Source organism: Littorina saxatilis, linkage group LG12, assembly GCF_037325665.1.
Source record: "Littorina saxatilis isolate snail1 linkage group LG12, US_GU_Lsax_2.0, whole genome shotgun sequence".
In the NCBI taxonomy this organism is placed as follows: domain Eukaryota; kingdom Metazoa; phylum Mollusca; class Gastropoda; order Littorinimorpha; family Littorinidae; genus Littorina; species Littorina saxatilis.
The window spans coordinates 14,581,982-14,600,938 of NC_090256.1; the positions used below are offsets into that span (position 1 = coordinate 14,581,982).

The 18,957-nt window shown below is 43.3% G+C and overlaps 1 protein-coding gene across 8 annotated transcripts in view; it reads right to left on the reverse strand.

Moving 5' to 3' along the window:
* The window catches only part of LOC138981313 (tyrosine-protein phosphatase non-receptor type 4-like), a 114,256-nt gene that overhangs the window by 2,192 nt on the left and 93,107 nt on the right, over positions 1 to 18,957 (reverse strand). For 7 of the 8 annotated variants that reach the window (XM_070354183.1, XM_070354180.1, XM_070354186.1 and 4 more), the window contains 11 exons: positions 14,752 to 14,841; positions 12,524 to 12,667; positions 11,841 to 11,910; positions 11,269 to 11,426; positions 10,157 to 10,247; positions 9,659 to 9,726; positions 8,553 to 8,636; positions 6,859 to 7,199; positions 6,415 to 6,550; positions 5,749 to 5,794; positions 1 to 4,275 (listed from right to left, as the gene is read on the reverse strand). The exon at positions 1 to 4,275 is cut by the window's left edge and continues 2,192 nt beyond it. In XM_070354183.1, coding sequence (XP_070210284.1) covers positions 4,238 to 4,275; positions 5,749 to 5,794; positions 6,415 to 6,550; positions 6,859 to 7,199; positions 8,553 to 8,636; positions 9,659 to 9,726; positions 10,157 to 10,247; positions 11,269 to 11,426; positions 11,841 to 11,910; positions 12,524 to 12,667; positions 14,752 to 14,841 — 1,266 coding nt within the window. In that variant the 3' untranslated portion in view covers positions 1 to 4,237. The remainder of the gene's footprint in view (positions 4,276 to 5,748; positions 5,795 to 6,414; positions 6,551 to 6,858; positions 7,200 to 8,552; positions 8,637 to 9,658; positions 9,727 to 10,156; positions 10,248 to 11,268; positions 11,427 to 11,840; positions 11,911 to 12,523; positions 12,668 to 14,751; positions 14,842 to 18,957) is intronic. The other variant, XM_070354184.1, reaches the window with a different exon arrangement.

Below are 18,957 nucleotides of genomic sequence, written 5' to 3' on the forward strand. Positions count from 1 at the left end.
GACAGAAAAGTGGTTCTGTTATAAATAATGATGATGAAAGGAAGAGTGTACAGGTCTCAAGTTGATCAAGACAACATCCACACGGGAGTTCACTGCGCACAAAGCCATGGTGTATGTACAGGCAGCATTAAATAAAGCCAGGACATGCACTGTGTTCATCCAGCGATAACAATATCTTGGGGGCAACAATAAATATATACAAAGCATGTTGATGGAATCGTACAGACAATGTCAGGCTGAAGAAGCGCCCTGAATTAACAGGGAAATACAGTGATGTGTTGCCGCTGTGTTGCCGCTGTGTTGCCGCCACACTGACACACCAATGTTCATATCAAGTTCTGGTTGAACCAACCTGGACACGCTTTATTGATGATCTTGCATGCTTCATGACAAATAGGAGTGTGCAAACATGCGAAACGCATTCTCTTTCATTCATTTGCTCACGTTATCTCATACACACACATACACACTTCCTGATTAGTTTCTTCTCTTGCAAGTGTACCAGAAAGTCAATAGTGAAGAGCTTCCCACTGTCCCTGCACTTTGTCCTTAGCCAGGCTTTATATTTTATGGAATAGAACAAATGTTATGGTAAACTGACCAAAAAACATGAGAGCTGTCTTGCCATACTAGTTACTTGTCGTTGCTTGTTAGTTGTATCCTGTGTTTATTGCTGCACACAAGTTGACACAGAACATGCTATTCACTCCTAGACGTGCCAACCCTTGTCAAGCCTCAGCTGTAGTCATTTAGTTTTTTGTGTCAACTTTCAGCATAGCAAATGGTGTTTAACTAAGTGTAGCATTTTCTAAAATGTATTCCCACGTCCACATTTATGCAATCTTGCACAAGAATAAATATTTTTATTATATTTTAATAAAGTTTCACGAGAATGCAGGAACTTAAAATGCCCATTAGAGAGTATCTGCAGTGCCACTTTTCAGTGTAGACAATGTTTCATGACCCATTGTGTGACCGCTACACGGAGTGGGAAGCAAAAATGAGTACCAGAGCTGAGTTGCACGAACCAAAAGTTGTTGACACTCAAAAGGGAGAGAACAAACCGCGGGTTCTGATTCGTTGAAATCACAACACACCTCAGTTTCAACCATTCCAACACTGCGGGTGGCTCCCCCCGTTTGGGTGGCAATTTTGTCACACATCTCAGTTTCAACCATTCCAACACTGCGGGTGGCTCCCCCCGTTTGGGTGGCAACTTTGTCACACATCTCGGCCCAGGACTCACAAAAAAGAGGGAACTGTTGCATGCTCCTTTAGCTTGGCGTAGCAATTGCTCTTAAAACGAAGCATGCTACGCTGAAAGCTAAGTAGACGGCAGCTCTGCTCCACACATCTCTACCCAACACAGCCATTTTGCCTCTGCACAGGCCAGACTAAAACTAACACAGACACTTTATATATACTTTATATACTTTTTGAAATGTGACCATTTCAATGAAAGTAAAACCCATCTTGGATTTGTAGAACATTCAAAAGCTCACTTTATTTTCTCCTTATTCTCTTTTTGGTTTGTTTGGACATTATTGAAAATACTCCATAGATTCTTCAGCACAAATCAAAGATAGCCATAAGACCGCTAATAACAAAACACAAATTTCTGTGATGTATTTTCTGTGATCCTTTTGTTATTTTGCTGCTTTAAGGGCTAAGTTTAACAAGAAAAAATCTCTTTCACATTCAGCTCTACATCTGCATCAAACCAACCTCGGCCAACAAGAACGCATCAATAAATTACATGAATACGATTATGTACACCTCTTGATTTGTCTGACCAAAAGCCCAACACAGTACACGTGTTGCAAGATGAGGCTTGCCTCGATGTACACAGTACATTGTATCCCCACCACAGTACACGTGTTGCAAGGTGAGGCTTGCCTCGATGTACACAGTACATTGTAACCCCACGCAACAGGTTTGCTTCACTCCTCACGCTGGCTTGACAGCCATAGAATGGTGCTCAATTATTTTGCTTCCTATCAACCTATCAACCATGGGCTATGGAATTTTTTCTTTTCCCGTTTCATGCAGATTTCTCATCCCACTCCCAGTTCCCTCCCCTCCCGCAGCCAAGAAATGAGCACCATTTTTAGTCAAATAAACCAGAAAGGGTATTTCCCGCAGCCTAGACATGAGCCCCATTTTCAGTCAAATAAACCATTTCCCCGCATCCTAGAAATGAGCCCCATTTTCAGTCAAATAAACCAGAAAGGGTATTTCCCGCATCCTAGAAATGAGCCCCATTTTCAGTCAAATAAACCAGAAAGGGTATTTCCCGCAGCCTTGAAATGAGCCCCACTTTCAGTCAAATAAACCAGAAAGGGTATTTCCCGCATCCTAGAAATGAGCCCCATTTTCAGTCATATAAACCAGAAAGGGTATTTCCCGCATCCTAGAAATGAGCCCCATTTTCAGTCAAATAAACCAGAAAGGGTATTTCCTGCATCCTAGAAATGAGCCCCATTTTCAGTCAAATAAACCAGAAAGGGTATCAAACTGTAACTGTATCTAGAACACCCCACCCCCCCCACCCCCCCTTCCATCATGTTCTTTTACACCTCACACATGGAGAAATGTGAAACATTGAATGAATGCACATGAGCACATACATGTACATAAACACACACACATACACACACACACTTCAGTGATGATGGCAGACATCAAGTATTTGCCCACAAGGGAACCAATGCCCCAAAGAATTTCTCAGTCAAGTGTCAGATGGTAAATACAGTCCACAACACATGTAGTTTAGTCACTCATTAGCAAGACACTTACGTTCAAAGTTTTTAATTCAGTTAATAGCGGTTTAAAAGTGGTTACACTGTCGGGAGTTTCCCTGACCCCAAGTGTCTTAGTGCTTGTTGTCAGCACAAAAGTGTTCAATGTCGGACAAGATAAAAATGTTTATTACGAGTTGTCTGCATTTCATGCACATCTCTCTTGGGTGAAATGTTGTTGTCATCCTACACTCAGTGGGTGCCCAGTGCAGGCAATAGTGAGTGAGGCAGCATCCTTGCTACGCCTGGCAAGCAGTGTCTCTCGTCCTTCAGTCAGGAGACTGTTCACTTCAGTCTATGGTCGCATTATTTCAGGCCCATGTTCAGTCTCCTGGGGAAATGTTCTTATCCTGGCCACAGACACACCCCTGGCCCTAAAGTACACTGGCCCTAGGCAGTACGGACAGCACAATTCTCGTCTGGCAGCCACGTTTTGCCGTATTGCAAAGTCTGCCAACACAACACTCCCCTCACGGTAAAGTTTTGCCATATATTCAAGTGTTTGCCAAAAAACCGCTAAAAAACGCTCCCCTCACGGTAAGGTTTTGCCGTATTCCAATGTCTGCCAACAGAACACTCCCCTCGCGGTGAGGGGTTGCCGTATCCCACTGTCATAACGCTTGCTTCACATTCACAGCAAAATGTTGCTGTATTCCGTTGCCTTTTTCAATATCAGCCTGCAAGTATCTCACAGTGGTGCACGGATATCTTCCCCACACCACTGCTACCCCTGTGGGTAGAGTCTAACCATGATGCCACATCAGGAAACAGTCTATCTTGCACACATAATGGCGTTCCTCGCACTGCCAGCACAACCAGGTGAAGCTGAGCAGCCTGTAAACAGTGACATCCTGCTTTGCTGGTCTCAGCCTGTTTAGATGAGAACAGGCCCAATGTCTTACTGTCTGGGCCAGCTGTCAAGTTAAATTTCAGTTCTCAGTATGTGCAGCTCACGTGTTGTCCCAGGCTTTGTCAGGGGCTGCTGTCCCCTGTTCATCTGGCCCTGATAGGACAAGCCAAGCAGTGTGCCTGTCGCGGTCTGGAGGCTCTACGTACATGATGACAGCAGCAGAAACTCACTGTGACAGCGACACCCCTCAAGCCACACAGACGGGACACACGGTGGCACTGGTGTACATGGCACCAGCACACTGCATCACCATGACAGACACGCTGGTCACACACCACCACCACACAGAGGGCACACACAGTGGCACTGTTTCTCAGCACAGTCACCCCCACATCCTGCCCCCCAGGTAGAGAGAGAGAAACACAGGGACACTTCTCGCTGCTCTTGCTTCCACCACTGGCTGGCTGGCAGGAAACGGCTGATTCTGAACGGGACGTTGTGATGCTGGCATGTTGAGTAAGTCTCATCTTGCTGATGTGGTGAGTAAGTCTGATCCCGACCCCCCCCCCCCCCCCCCCCCGGCCTACTCTCATCTGCGAAAGTCCTCCACCGGCTTAACAAGGCCCTCTGAAACAACAAGAGTGGGTTTTAATCACAGATGACCACACATTATCTTCATGCACAATCTTATTCTTGGTTCAAATTATGTCAGAGAAACATGTATTTGTACACAGTTTGTGAAAAACAATAGGAAGACATGCTTTCAGAGGCTTGTTAAAAGTGATCAGATTGCATGGTCATGAAAAGTTTGACTAACAACAGAATGATATCTTCAAGCCCTGTTCATTCATTACAAATGATGAAAAGTTTGACTGACAACAGAATGATATCTTCAAGCCCTGTTCATTCATTACAAATGATGAAAAGTTTGACTGACAACAGAATGATATCTTCAAGCCCTGTTCATTCATTACAAATGATGAAAAGTTTGACTGACAACAGAATGATATCTTCAAGCCCTGTTCATTCATTACAAATGATGAAAAGTTTGACTGACAACAGAATGATATCTTCAAGCCCTGTTCATTCATTACAAATGATGAAAAGTTTGACTGACAACAGAATGATATCTTCAAGCCCTGTTCATTCATTACAAATGATGAAAAGTTTGACTGACAACAGAATGATATCTTCAAGCCCTGTTCATTCATTACAAATGATGAAAAGTTTGACCGACAACAGAATGATATCTTCAAGCCCTGTTCATTCATTACAAATGATGAAAAGTTTGACTGACAACAGAATGATATCTTCAAGCCCTGTTCATTCATTACAAATGATGAAGAGATGTCTTAAAATCTTGCATTTCTTTGGAATGACCACAAGAAATTTGTGATCCACAATTTAAAAGAAACGACTGGAGATATTTTCATTTATGCTGTCACAAATATCAAGTAACACACTATCCTTCATCATGTCATTCAAAATACACAAAACCTTAACAGTCAAACATTCATGTCATTCTTCAGTGCTTTTGGCTGGTACAACTGTGCTGGTCAAATTGAACCATTACACATTCCCTTCCTCCTTGTACAATTGGAAGAGTTTAACAATGTTCATATACACAACAAAGTACAGCCAAAACCAAATTACGTTTCATAAAATGTAAATATCTCAGGTTTACCAAATACAGATATCAATCTTGCTAAAGCTTTCCCACCACTTTCAAAAGATCACACAAAAATTCTGCCAAGAAGAATGTATAGGAAAGTCGTAGCCTTTTTCTCTCTAGTCCCATCCTCCGATCTCCCTCTCCACAAAACTGGCAGTATTCTAACGCCATCGAATACAAACCTGGCAGTATTCTAATGCCATCAAATACAAAAGTGTCAGCATTGTAACGCCAGAGTGTGACATGAAGTTCTTGTACATCATTGTAAAGAGTGTGAATGATGTTTTAGTTTAGATGTCAAGCGCTTAGAGCAAGCCTTTTTAACGAAAGTTTTTGATTTAGCGCTATATAAATGTTCTTATTATTATTATTATTATCAAAGGCACACACACACTGAAGGTATGGAAGGTGACAAGAGGAGCACTCACCATTGTAGACACGAAGAATAGCTTCACAGACAAACTTGTACTGACTCTGCAAAACACACACCACAACGGTTGCCATCAGTCCCAGTCATTCACACATGCACACACTGACTAACAATTCTTGCACAGAGCTAGTAAAACACCAACTGAATGAACAGAAAATCAGTGCATAAACAAGGTTGGTTAGTTATTTACTAAAATAAATCACAGGGCGTTAGATGACATACTTCAATAAAACTTCCATGAAATTTTAGTCTCAAAGGTCAGGTTTCAAACTCAAACAATAAAAAAAGCTGAGGAACCTAACCAAAGCACAATAACATATCCTAGACATAAAAATGACCCTGCATTGTGTCAGTTCTAATCTGAGAGTCAACGAGACTTGTATTCTGCCTGAAAGTGATCAATGCCCAGAGGCAGGTGAAATGTCAAATCTCTGACTTCAAAAACATTCAAGAAAACTTCCTACAGCTGAACACTGATGGTGATAAAGACTATCGATGGTGATAAAGACTATCGATGGTGATAAAGACTATCCATGGTGATAAAGATTATCAATAGTGATAAAGACTATCGATGGTGATAAAGACTATCCATGGTGATAATCCTGACAGATCAGGTTAGTAAAAAAAAAAACCACAAAAAGCAGCTATCAAGATGTGTACTTACAGAAGTTTGTATGAGCATGGCGCGCTGGTCGCGCATCTGTCGCACGATTGTCAGGGGGTATACTGGCTGGTTGGCTTCTATAAGGTACATAGCTGTCTCCATGGTGATCAGCACTCCAGTGCGTCCGATACCCGCACTGAAAACAACAATCGTACCTCATTAGTATCAAGTGTGTTCAAGCTTCAAACTTTTCAAATTAGCACAACAATTAAGAAAAAAACCAGCACTAAAATACATTTAAAGTCTGTTCAAACACTACACATTAAAATGATTATGTCTCAAAGCAAAGGTCACAGAGTGTTGTTGCAGATGATAGAAAAGGTCTCATTTGAAAGTTTTGAAAATTATCTCCCATGGACCAGAGGAAATAAAAACCGGTGCCTAATTGCATAATGAAAACCTTTACTTGAACTAACCTGTAATTTCTGTGACAACAAATCTTACCTGCAGTGTACGATAGTGGGCTCGACCATGGCTTGACGAGCCTGGCGCACCTTGACGACAAAGTGGAGGAAGTCTGACGGGTCGTCCGGCACGCCGTGGTCGGGCCAGGCGATGTATTGCATGTGACGGATGTGCCGCTCCTCGTTGGTCTCCACGTGCGTCAGGTTGAACTCGCGGAAGGCAAAGGACGGCGTCTCCTCCTCCTTGACGCAGGTGATCTGCAGCGCCCCGAAGTCCTCCGTCTCATAGAGCTGCGGCCAGTACTGGTGACACTTGACCCGACCCCGCTCCACCTTGGTCGTCAGCATCACCACCAGCGATGACTGCTGCTCCCACACCATCTGTAACACAAGCCACTGTGTGTCATTACATCTGCCACATGACGCTAAGTGTTTCACTCACAGCACTCACTACTGCACCCACCCTATGCACAGCACAAAACATTCATGTCAGTGTCAGTCACAGCATAAAGCAGTCACCAGACAACCGTCTACACACCAGGAGGTGAGAAATCAAGGTAGTTCCCTTCATATGAAATTATTCACCGTTTCTAGCCAAACAGAACATGAGACAATAGCACCCTGCCCACCACCATCTACAAACCACGAGAGAGATCGAAGCATTTGCCAGCACGTGAAAGTTTGGACTGTTTGTGGCGGATCAGAGCACGAGATAGAAACACTCTGCCCAACTCTCTCTACAAGCCAGCCTGTGCTGGAGGTGGGAAATAAAAGGCCAGATGCCAGGGGAGACAGCATCACAACAGATGCCAGGGGAGACGGCATCACACCAGATGCCAGGGGAGACGGCATCACAACAGATGCCAGGGGAGACGGCATCACAACAGATGCCAGGGGATACGGCATCACAACAGATGCCAGGGGAGACGGCATCACAACAGATGCCAGGGGAGACGGCATCACAACAGATGCCAGGGGAGACGGCATCACAACAGATGCCAGAGGGGAGACGGCATCACAACAGATGCCAGAGGGGAGACGGCATCACAACAGATGCCAGAGGGGAGACGGCATCACAACAGATGCCAGAGGGGAGACGGCATCACAACAGATGCCAGAGGGGAGACGGCATCACAACAGATGCCAGGGGAGACGGCATCACAACAGATGCCAGGGGAGACGGCATCACAACAGATGCCAGGGGAGACGGCATCACAACAGATGCCAGGGGAGACGGCATCACAACAGATGCCAGGGGAGACGGCATCACAACAGATGCCAGGGGAGACGGCATCACAACAGATGCCAGGGGAGACAGCATCACAACAGATGCCAGGGGAGACAGCATCACAAACATCTTTCTGTCTACATGCACCACTTCCCTTCCCACAGCATAACACAGGCAACAGGGGGGGGAATTGCAAAGAACCATTAAGAAAAGCAAATGCTTATACGACTCGTCTTCGTCATGTGCCATTACAGTGCAACCCCCTTTTAAGACCCCCCCCCCCCCCCTCAATACAAGACTCTCTCCCCTTTAGAAAAAGCCCCCCCCCCCCCCCAACCCGATAGAGGACTCCCTCCCTCAGTACTAAGACTCACTGATTACTCAGGTGAGTCAAAAGCACTGGCTATTGGACACACACAATTTTACACTCCCTCAATATTCATTAATTTCTGACTGTGGCTGGCCATCAAGGCAGGAGAGAAAAGTGACAGGTGTAACAGCCTTACCTGCCAGAAGTCTGTGCAGGTATTGGGCAGCGGGCCCTGAGCGGCGATGTAGCGGTTGATGATGCCCGACCCAGGGATCTCCATCTGTAACAACAATACAGACCATCATGCACTGGCAACAACACTCATGATAATGTTCACTTCGCAACAACTTACACCTCCATGTGAAATATTAAGTACATCAAATGACAATTAATATTGTTTTTTCACACTGCAAAAATGCAATTTATCTGCCAATTTTTCTTCTTCTTGTTCTCAAGCTGTGTCCCGTCAAGTGCTAGTCAAACACAACATTTTCCCATTTCAGGAGACACATAACTCATAACTCATAACTCATAACTCATAACTCATAACATTTTATTGATCCAACAAAGGAAATTAAATTGGTCATCAGCACATATAGGTCATTAATTAATAATTATAAAAGAAGAAGAGAAGAAAATTTATAAAACCCATGATAACAAAAAAATATCTAAAGTAATATATGTACAACTACAATACCCTTTTTACTTGCACACTTGACACACCGACACACCAACACACATGCATACATACCTACATACATACCTACATACATACATACATACATACATACATACATACATACATTCCATGTTAAAGTGTAGTTAAGAACATCACAGTAATTATATCATTGTTTGGATTAACAGATAAGTTTTTATGTAAATGATGATAACAACAATCCATAATTAACGCTATTGCACTACCAAAAGAAGAGACCAACCAAACACATAAAACCAATCACAGTAATCATCATCAGTTATCACAGGTATCACAGTAGATTAGCCATCAGGTAGTTAGACTCAATTGGGCAAGTATAGTGTCAATGAAGGGTGAAAAACTGCTTAGCATACTGTCTACAGGCTTCATGGTTTCTTGTGGGTACACTGGTGGGATAATATCAAACTACAGTGCTTCATGTTTTGATGTCACAGCTGTAAAACACGGTTCCTCATACACATTCTGCTGTAAAACCTCTTTTTTAGTGTACTTTACTTGTTTCAGTATCAAACAGTGTCGTTTAGGTAGCAAAATGTGTACAATTTCTACCAATATGAAAAAAAGAAAGCCAAGAGAAGTGTACATACGTTGACATAGTTGGCGTTGATGTAATCCCCGTTGATGCTGTTTTTCAACACAACTCTCGTCTGGTCATCTGAAACACGTACAATCTAGTGTTAACTTTCAATGGTCTCCTTCTTTGCAAAGAAAAGGCCTATCAAACACAGACTGATACAGGCCAACACAGACATACAGCCACAGACACGCAGTTATCCTAATATTTGCCGTGCATACATACAGTCAGAAAAACTCAGAGGTACACTCACTCACATACACAGTTCCCTCCCCTTGCCCAAATCAGTGACGACATCATGGGCCATGAAATCTCAACAACAAAGAGACCAACGAACAGAGGGAAAGCGGCATTCACTCGCATCTTCCTTTCACACAGAAAGACAACACTGTATTTTGCAGCATGAGACCAACAAAAAGTAAAGCATCACACACACACATCTTCCTTTCACACAGAAACAGAACACTGTATTTTGCAAGGCGAGAACAAGAGAAGGGGAAGCAGTACTCACAAGGCGAAATGTCCCTGTATCTGTTCTTGTTGACATTGGCGTCCAGTCTGGCAACATTCACCGTCAGGCCCGGCTTCTTGCGGTAGAGTTGCTGTTGGCAAAACAAACAATCTCTTCATCTCTGAGCAGAAATCTAACATATCTCACTAATCTAATCTGAGGGGCTTGGTCAAAATAGCTAACTTACAGCTCAGTTACACAACAATGAATAGCATAGATATTGTTTTACTTAACAAAATCAAATCAAATCAAGTATTCAACCCATCTATAGGTCTACCACATACAAAATCATCCGCAAAACTTTGCCAATCCACTCATAGTCATTCACCATCTTTAACAGCTACTCAGCAAAACATCCTTCAAAGAAAAGCCAGCAGCACAGAAATCTCTACAGAAAACTTTAGTTCTCCAGTCATAAGGAGAGCTCAATTCAGTCCCAGCTTTTTGCACAGAATCTGTCAGGCACAGTCCTTCCCTTGTAAACAATTCAGGTCACCTTCTCCCATGTAAACAATTCAGGTCACCTTCTCCCATGTAAACAATTCAGGTCACCTTCTCCCATGTAAACAATTCAGGTCACCTTCTCCCATGTAAACAATTCAGGTCACCTTCTCCCATGTATCCAAGGCTTTCAAATGAGGTAGTCTTCCCTTAACTGACCAAAAGAAAACAGCGTATGTGCTTTCTGCACTGGGTAGGACATTTTTCATGAATTAATTTTGTAATTGACACTGGTGGCAATCTATGAAATGAATTGACCCACACTGCACAGAACGCACCCAGCCTGTTGGCTTTGGGCTGGTTTTCAAGTAGAGGGATGGTCCTAGATCCCAGATGGTGACCTGAATCCATGACACGGGAAGAGCCGTGCCTTTCAGCCTGTCCTGGGCCAAGTCAACTGCGCCAAGTACACTCTGCCAAGCTGGCTGCACCAAGCTTTAACACTGAGTTTTCCATAAAAAGACTTTGCGAAGTCTGCACAAAGTCGACTTTGGGCTCAATTAAGGATCGTCTTAAGGAAAAGCTAAACAGATCTGAGATGGTGACCTGAATCCATGACACGGGAAGAGCCATGCCTCTAAGCTAGGGTGGGAGCGGGGTAAGACGGGTACCTCAAACTGTGCGATGGCGGCGCCGCTCTCTATCCCTTCCTGCAGCAGGAGGAGGGAGGAGTCGAGCGTGTTCGCGGAGGAGGAGGAGCTGGCGATCTGGTGTGTCTCCGGGATGTAGGTAAAGTCAGGCTCGTCTGCTGTGTCCTCTCCCACGTACACTGCACGCACACCACACATCTCTCTCCTTCATCACGTTTTTTAAACTATGAGCGCATGCACCCGCACACACGCTCCACAACACACAACACATCACTCTCCTTGATCATGGTTTTTACATGTAGTCAAGTTTTGATCAAGTGTTTTCAGATAGACTTGGAATCAAGATGAGTGAGTTAGTGGTGTGTGTCGTATCAGGCACAACACATAAAACAGTTTTACATGTACAAAATTTTTTTTACCCTGCACATTCAGAACCCACAGCACATTTGTTTTTTCTTCATCCTGCCTTTCATACACTGTCTCTTGAGCTCCTCTATGAGTATCCTCAGGCATGTTAAACTGAGAGGCCAGAATCGTGATGACCCGAGTCAAGAGGAGTCAAGTTACACGTGCTGTCCCTAACTGTTACTTACCGTTGGGTCTGATGATGAGAACCAGCTCCCCTGAGTGAGTCTCCCTGGATGCCTTGATGAACATCACCACCTGCAAAAAAGGCTTTGGATAAAGATCTAAACACAGACCTGCTTCATGCTGCTGCTGTCATTTGAGTACCATTTGCTGCCTTGTCTAGTGTGTTACTAAGAAAACTAGATTCCTTTTCAGGTTTGTGTTTGTGTGTGTGTGCAAGAAAGAGAGAGAAAGAAGGAGAGAGAAGAGAGAGAGAGACAGAGAGAGAAAGAGAGAGAAAGAGAGAGACAGAGAGAGAGAGAGAGAAAGAGAGAGAGAGAGAGAGAGAAAGAGAGAGAAAGAGAGAGAGAGAGAGAGAGAAGAGAGAGAGAGAAGAGAGAGAGAGAGAGAGACAGAGAGAGACAGAGAGAGAGAGAGAGAGAGAGAAAGACAGAGAGACAGAGAGAGAGAGACAGAGAGAGAGACAGAGCGAGAGAGACACACAGAGAGAGAGAGAGAGAGAGAGAGAGAGAGAGAGGGAGGGAGGACTGTATATTTTACTGCTTTGTTTAGAAGAAGAAGTCCTAAGTAATGCCATGAACGCTATCACACAGTATCTCTTTTCAGCAGGTAAATGGATAGAGCAAATCGTGGACGCGAGGTGTGTAAGGTGACCGCTGACAGTGTTTCTAACCATCCCTGTTCTTACCTGTTCGTGCGTGTGCTGCGACACATCCCTGCCATTGATGTAGAGCACCTGGTCGCCCTCGTTGAGTCGTGGGATGGCCAGGTCCGCTGGAGTTTCCGGCGCCACGCGTGATACAATGATGGGCATGCCCTGATCAGCCCCACCCTGCCACGGGAATTACAGTTAGTATCACATCACACATAGCCAATTTCAGCATAGCAAATGGTGTTTTAGTGGATCTTTGTCTAAAATTTATTTGCACATCCACATTTCAGCTTTTTCGTGCAAGATTACATATACATTTTTAGAAAGTTTATATGGGGGAAAAAACCAACACATAACAGCCATTCGAGAGTGTCAACGGTGCCACTTTACAATGTGGACAACGTTTTACGACACACATTCTGACCGCTACAAGGAGTGAGAATCAGAAATGAGTATCAAGACTCTTAACACTTTCGCGACGGGACACTGATAAATCAGTACCAGCGCTGACACGCCCATGGACGGGACGCGCATTTTTCAGTACCAGCCATAGAGGGTACACGACTCGTGATTGCTTCCCGGTTTTTGAAGCTTGCAAATAAATTGAGTTGTTTCCCTTGATACACTTGGCGTCCCCTTCTGCCATTTGCAAATTCGCCTGATTTGTGTGCGTTTTTGAGAAAAAAAAATGAATCAAAGGCGAGCCTTGTCTCGGGAGGAGATTCTCCGGATGTTGGACCTAGAGGATCCCGTAGAGCATGATTCGGACGTATCGTTTTCGCCTCACGAAAGCGATACAAGCAGTGAAAGTGAGGAAGAAACAGTCCCGTTGTTGCTTGTACGAGTCGGAAAACTACACGTGGTAGGCGGTGATACTGCTAGACGAACATGTATCTCGGAATCGTGCAGGAGCTATGGGGGCGTGGCAGCACTGATAACAATGGATGGCTGGAGCCTTCAAATCCTTTTGGAATTGTTCATAGGTGTACAGTTGGTACTTTGTTGTGAAAATGTGACTTATATTCAATATGGATTACCTAGACATCATTTGGTGAGTGTTACAGTTTTGTTTCATTTGAGTCAGGATGCTGTGAGTGAATGCGTGATTTGCTTGTTTTTTTCTTTGTACTGTCTCCTTATTTCTGTGTACAATGTTAACAATATTTCAGCTAATTCAAAGGTTTTACACCTTGTTTGGTTATAACATTATTTATAATACTTTCTGTTATAAAATAACTTTTAAAAAAAGCAGTAGAAAATAAAACACACACAAAAAAACGTTAAAAAACACAAATTATCCCCCTTTCACCCCCCTTTGCTAAAACAAATCGCGTGACAAACTTATAAATAGCACGACTGAACTGGGCATCCATTTTTGAATTAGTACACAAAATTTGGTGGTGATTGGACTTAATTCAAGCTTGCTAGACAGATTTCTTTACAGTTACTGATTTTTGGGAAGTTTCTTGGTGGCAAGCTTGGGCAGGCAGGACGTAAACGCCGTGGCAGTGCTAGTCACAATAGTGTTAAGAAAGAGCATGTTGCATGTTTGCGATTATTTGTTTGAGCCTATCAATTCTAAGCTTTGCTTAACAGTGTAGAAATTTGTGTTAAAATGTAGCATGCTACGCGAAAGCGTAGTACTGTAGTTGGTAGCTTTCTATGCACAACCTACAACTGTACCCCGTCTTCATCATGACAATTATAAAATATCCGTGGACAGCGTTCACACTTCTCAAACGTTATAACAGTTTTTTGCCTCCACATATAACACACCAATTCAACTAAAAAGATGAGTTCAGATTAGGAAAACAATTGTGCTAATACAGGGAACTCTTTTTTTCACAATAGCACAACAAACTTGCCCTCAACTTTTCATCTTAGCACCTGCCACTGGCTCCAAACATGCCACCACAGCACCACCCAATTGCCCTAAACTTTTCATTGTAGCACCACCCAGTTTCTCTAAACTTTCCAGTATAGCACTGCCCACTTGCCCTAAACTTTCCACTGTAGCACTGCCAACTTTCCGTAAACTTTCCATTCTAGCACCACCAAATTGGCCTAAACTTTGCACCATCAACTTGCCCTAAACTTTCAACTGCACCACCACTAACTTGCCCTTAGCTTTCCACTATAGAACCATCAACTTGCCCTAAACTTTCAACCACAGCAACACCCACTGCCCCCAAACTGCACACGCTCTCTCCATTACTGGCATTATCTTTAAGTACTGGCGGATCAGCCAGAAGAGGGTGACTGACCTTGACATTGAAGCCAAAGCGGCCATGGTCATCTGGCTTCATCCGGATGGTAACCAGACCATGTCCTTCAGAGACACAGTTCCCATTCGGCTGAAAAACACAACCAGGTAACACATTATGGCAACGTGTAACATGATGTAAACACACAACATTCACAAAATGTAAATACACAAGCAGGTAACACTGTGTCACTGCTCAAGCAGGTAACACATTATGTACTAGGTAACAAAGATCATCCTCAATCAGGTTAGATTGACACCGTGTCAACGCAGAATCTAGTAAATGTGTATTTAGATATATGATATACAATTGAATTACATACGATCATTTTACACAAACTATGCAAGTATGTAACACACTGTAAACACACAACCATGTAATAATGACCATATAAACAGGAAGAACACTGTAAAAACACAACCAAGTAACACCCAATATATAAACAGGAAAAACACTGTAAACACACAACCATGTAACACCCAATATATAAAAACAGGAAGAACACTGAAAGCACACCATCATGTAACACCCACCACATTAACAGGAAGAACACTGTAAACACACAACCATGCAACACCCACCATATAAACAGGAAGAACACTGTAAACACACAACCATGTAACACCCACCATATAAACAGGAAGAACACTGTAAACACACAACCATGCAACACCCACCATATAAACAGGAAGAACACTGTAAACACACAACCATGCAACACCCACCATATAAACAGGAAGAACACTGTAAACACACAACCAAGTAACACCCACCATATAAACAGGAAGAACACTGTAAACACACAACCATGCAACACCCACCATATAAACAGGAAGAACACTGTAAACACACAACCAAGTAACACCCACCATATAAACAGGAAGAACACTGTAAACACACAACCATGCAACACCCACCACATTAACAGGAAGAACACTGTAAACACACAACCATGCAACACCCACCATATAAACAGGAATAACACTGTAAACACACAACCATGCAACACCCACCATATAAACAGGAAGAACACTGTAAACACACAACCATGCAACACCCACCATATAAACAGGAAGAACACTGTAAACACACAACCATGCAACACCCACCATATAAACAGGAAGAACACTGTAAACACACAACCATGCAACACCCACCACATTAACAGGAAGAACACTGTAAACACACAACCATGCAACACCCACCACATTAACAGGAAGAACACTGTAAACACACAACCATGCAACACCCACCACATTAACAGGAAGAACACTGTAAACACACAACCATGCAACACCCACCACATTAACAGGAAGAACACTGTAAACACACAACCATGCAACACCCACCACATTAACAGGAAGAACACTGTAAACACACAACCATGCAACACCCACCACATTAACAGGAAGAACACTGTAAACACACAACCATGCAACACCCACCACATTAACAGGAAGAACACTGTAAACACACAACCATGCAACACCCACCATATAAACAAGAAGAACACTGTAAACACACAACCATGTAACACCCACCATATAAACAGGAAGAACACTGTAAACACACAACCATGTAACACCCACCACATTAACAGGAAGAACATTGTAAACACACAACCATGCAACACCCACCACATTAACAGGAAGAACACTGTAAACACACAACCATGTAACACCCACCATATAAACAGGAAGAACACTGTAAACACACAACCATGTAACACCCACCACATTAACAGGAAGAACATTGTAAACACACAACCATGCAACACCCACCACATTAACAGGAAGAACACTGTAAACACACAACCATGTAACACCCACCATATAAACAGGAAGAACATTGTAAACACACAACCATGTAACACCCACCATATAAACAGGAAGAACACTGTAAACACACAACCATGTAACACCCACCATATAAACAGGAAGAACATTGTAAACACACAACCATGTAACACCCACCATATAAACAGGAAGAACACTGTAAACACACAACCATGTAACACCCACCATATAAACAGGAAGAACACTGTAAACACACAACCAAGTAACACCCACCATATAAACAGGAAGAACACTGTAAACACACAACCATGTAACACCCACCATATAAACAGGAAGAACACTGTAAACACACAACCAAGTAACACCCTCCATATAAACAGGAAGAACACTGTAAACACACAACCATGTAACACCCACCATATAAACAGGAAGAACACTGTAAACACACAACCAAGTAACACCCTCCATATAAACAGGAAGAACACTGTAAACACACAACCATGTAACACCCACCATATAAACAGGAAGAACACTGTAAACACACAACCAAGTAACACCCTCCATATAAACAGGAAGAACACTGTAAACACACAACCAAGTAACACCCACCATATAAACAGGAAGAACACTGTAAACACACAACCAAGTAACACCCACCATATAAACAGGAAGAACACTGTAAACACACAACCATGTAACACCCACCATATAAACAGGAAGAACACTGTAAACACACAACCATGTAACACCCTCCATATAAACAGGAAGAACACTGTAAACACACAACCATGTAACACCCACCATATAAACAGGAAGAACACTGTAAACACACCATCATGTAACACCCTCCATATAAACAGGAAGAACACTGTAAACACACAACCAAGTAACACCCACCATATAAACAGGAAGAACACTGTAAACACACAACCATGTAACACCCAATATACAAAAACAGGAAGAACACTGTAAGCACACCATCATGTAACACCCACCACATTTTACAGGAAGAACACTGTAAACACACAACCATGTAACACCCACCATATAAACAGGAAGAACACTGTAAACACACAACCATGCAACACCCACCACATTTTACAGGAAGAACACTGTAAACACACAACCATGTAACACCCACCATATAAACAGGAAGAACACTGTAAACACACCATCATGTAACACCCACCACATTTTACAGGAAGAACACTGTAAACACACAACCAAGGTAATACAGATCACATTAACAGAAAAAACACTTAACAGACAACCATAGAACACCGACCATGTTAACTAGAAAAACACTGTAAACACACAACCAAAAATATGCAATACAGCAAACACACAACCAGGTAACACAGACTCTTCGTGTCTCAGCCTACAGCCCTTGTTTTACAAAACCTCTTCTGTGTCTCAGGGATATTTGCACCTGGTGGAATGCACTTACATGTGTGTGTGTGTGTGTGTGTGTGTGTGTGTGTGTGTGTGTGTGCGTGCGTGTGACTGAGTGCACTCTGCCACATGGCGGGCACAGTCTGAAGGCAAATCACGCTGAATTTAACGGCCATACCCCCCCCCCCCCCCCCCCTCCCCTTACGCCAAACCCACTCTTCACTTTCTTGAACAAGCCAAACAGCCATACAATTTGCAAGGCACTATGTACGGCTACCAAGTTGATATTTGATGTAAGGAAGCGGTGGAAAAGGCAGTGATTGCAGGAAAGTGGTGTCACCTCACACACTCTAACATGTCCCACGGTCCTACTTAAACTTGTGCTGGGTGTCAAATGACTTTGTAGAAACAGTGCTGCAGGTCTTAGCGCGCTTACCTAAACGATTCAAGGGTTGCACAATGTTAATTAATCCTCTTTACTGCATAAAATAAACAGCTAATAGGCCCTGTGACAAACTTTATCATCGTGATTTTCACGCATTTTCATTAACAACTCGCTGTCCCAAAACAAGCAATCAGACAAAGAGAGACAGTGTCAAGACAGCCCCCACCCCCCGACCCCATCCCATCCCCCAAAGAGCACATGCACAACAAGCAAATACAGAGAGAGAGAGAGAGAGATAGAGAGAGAGGGAAAGAGGAAGAGAGAGAGAGAGAGAGAGGAAGAGAGAGAGAGGAAGAGAGAGAGAGGAAGGAAGAAAGAGAGAGAGAGAGAGAGAGAGGGACAGACAGACAGACAGAGAGAAAGAGAGAGAGAAAGAGAGAGAGAAACAGAGAGAGAGAGAAAAACAGAGAGGGAGAGAGGAAGAGAGAGAGAGAAACAGAGAGGGAGAGAGAGAGGAAGAGAGAGAGAGAGGGAGAGAGAGAGAGAGAGAGAGAGAGAGAGACAGACAGACAGACAGACAGACAGACAGAGAGAGAGGCGAGAGGAGACAGGGAGACACAGAGATACAGACAG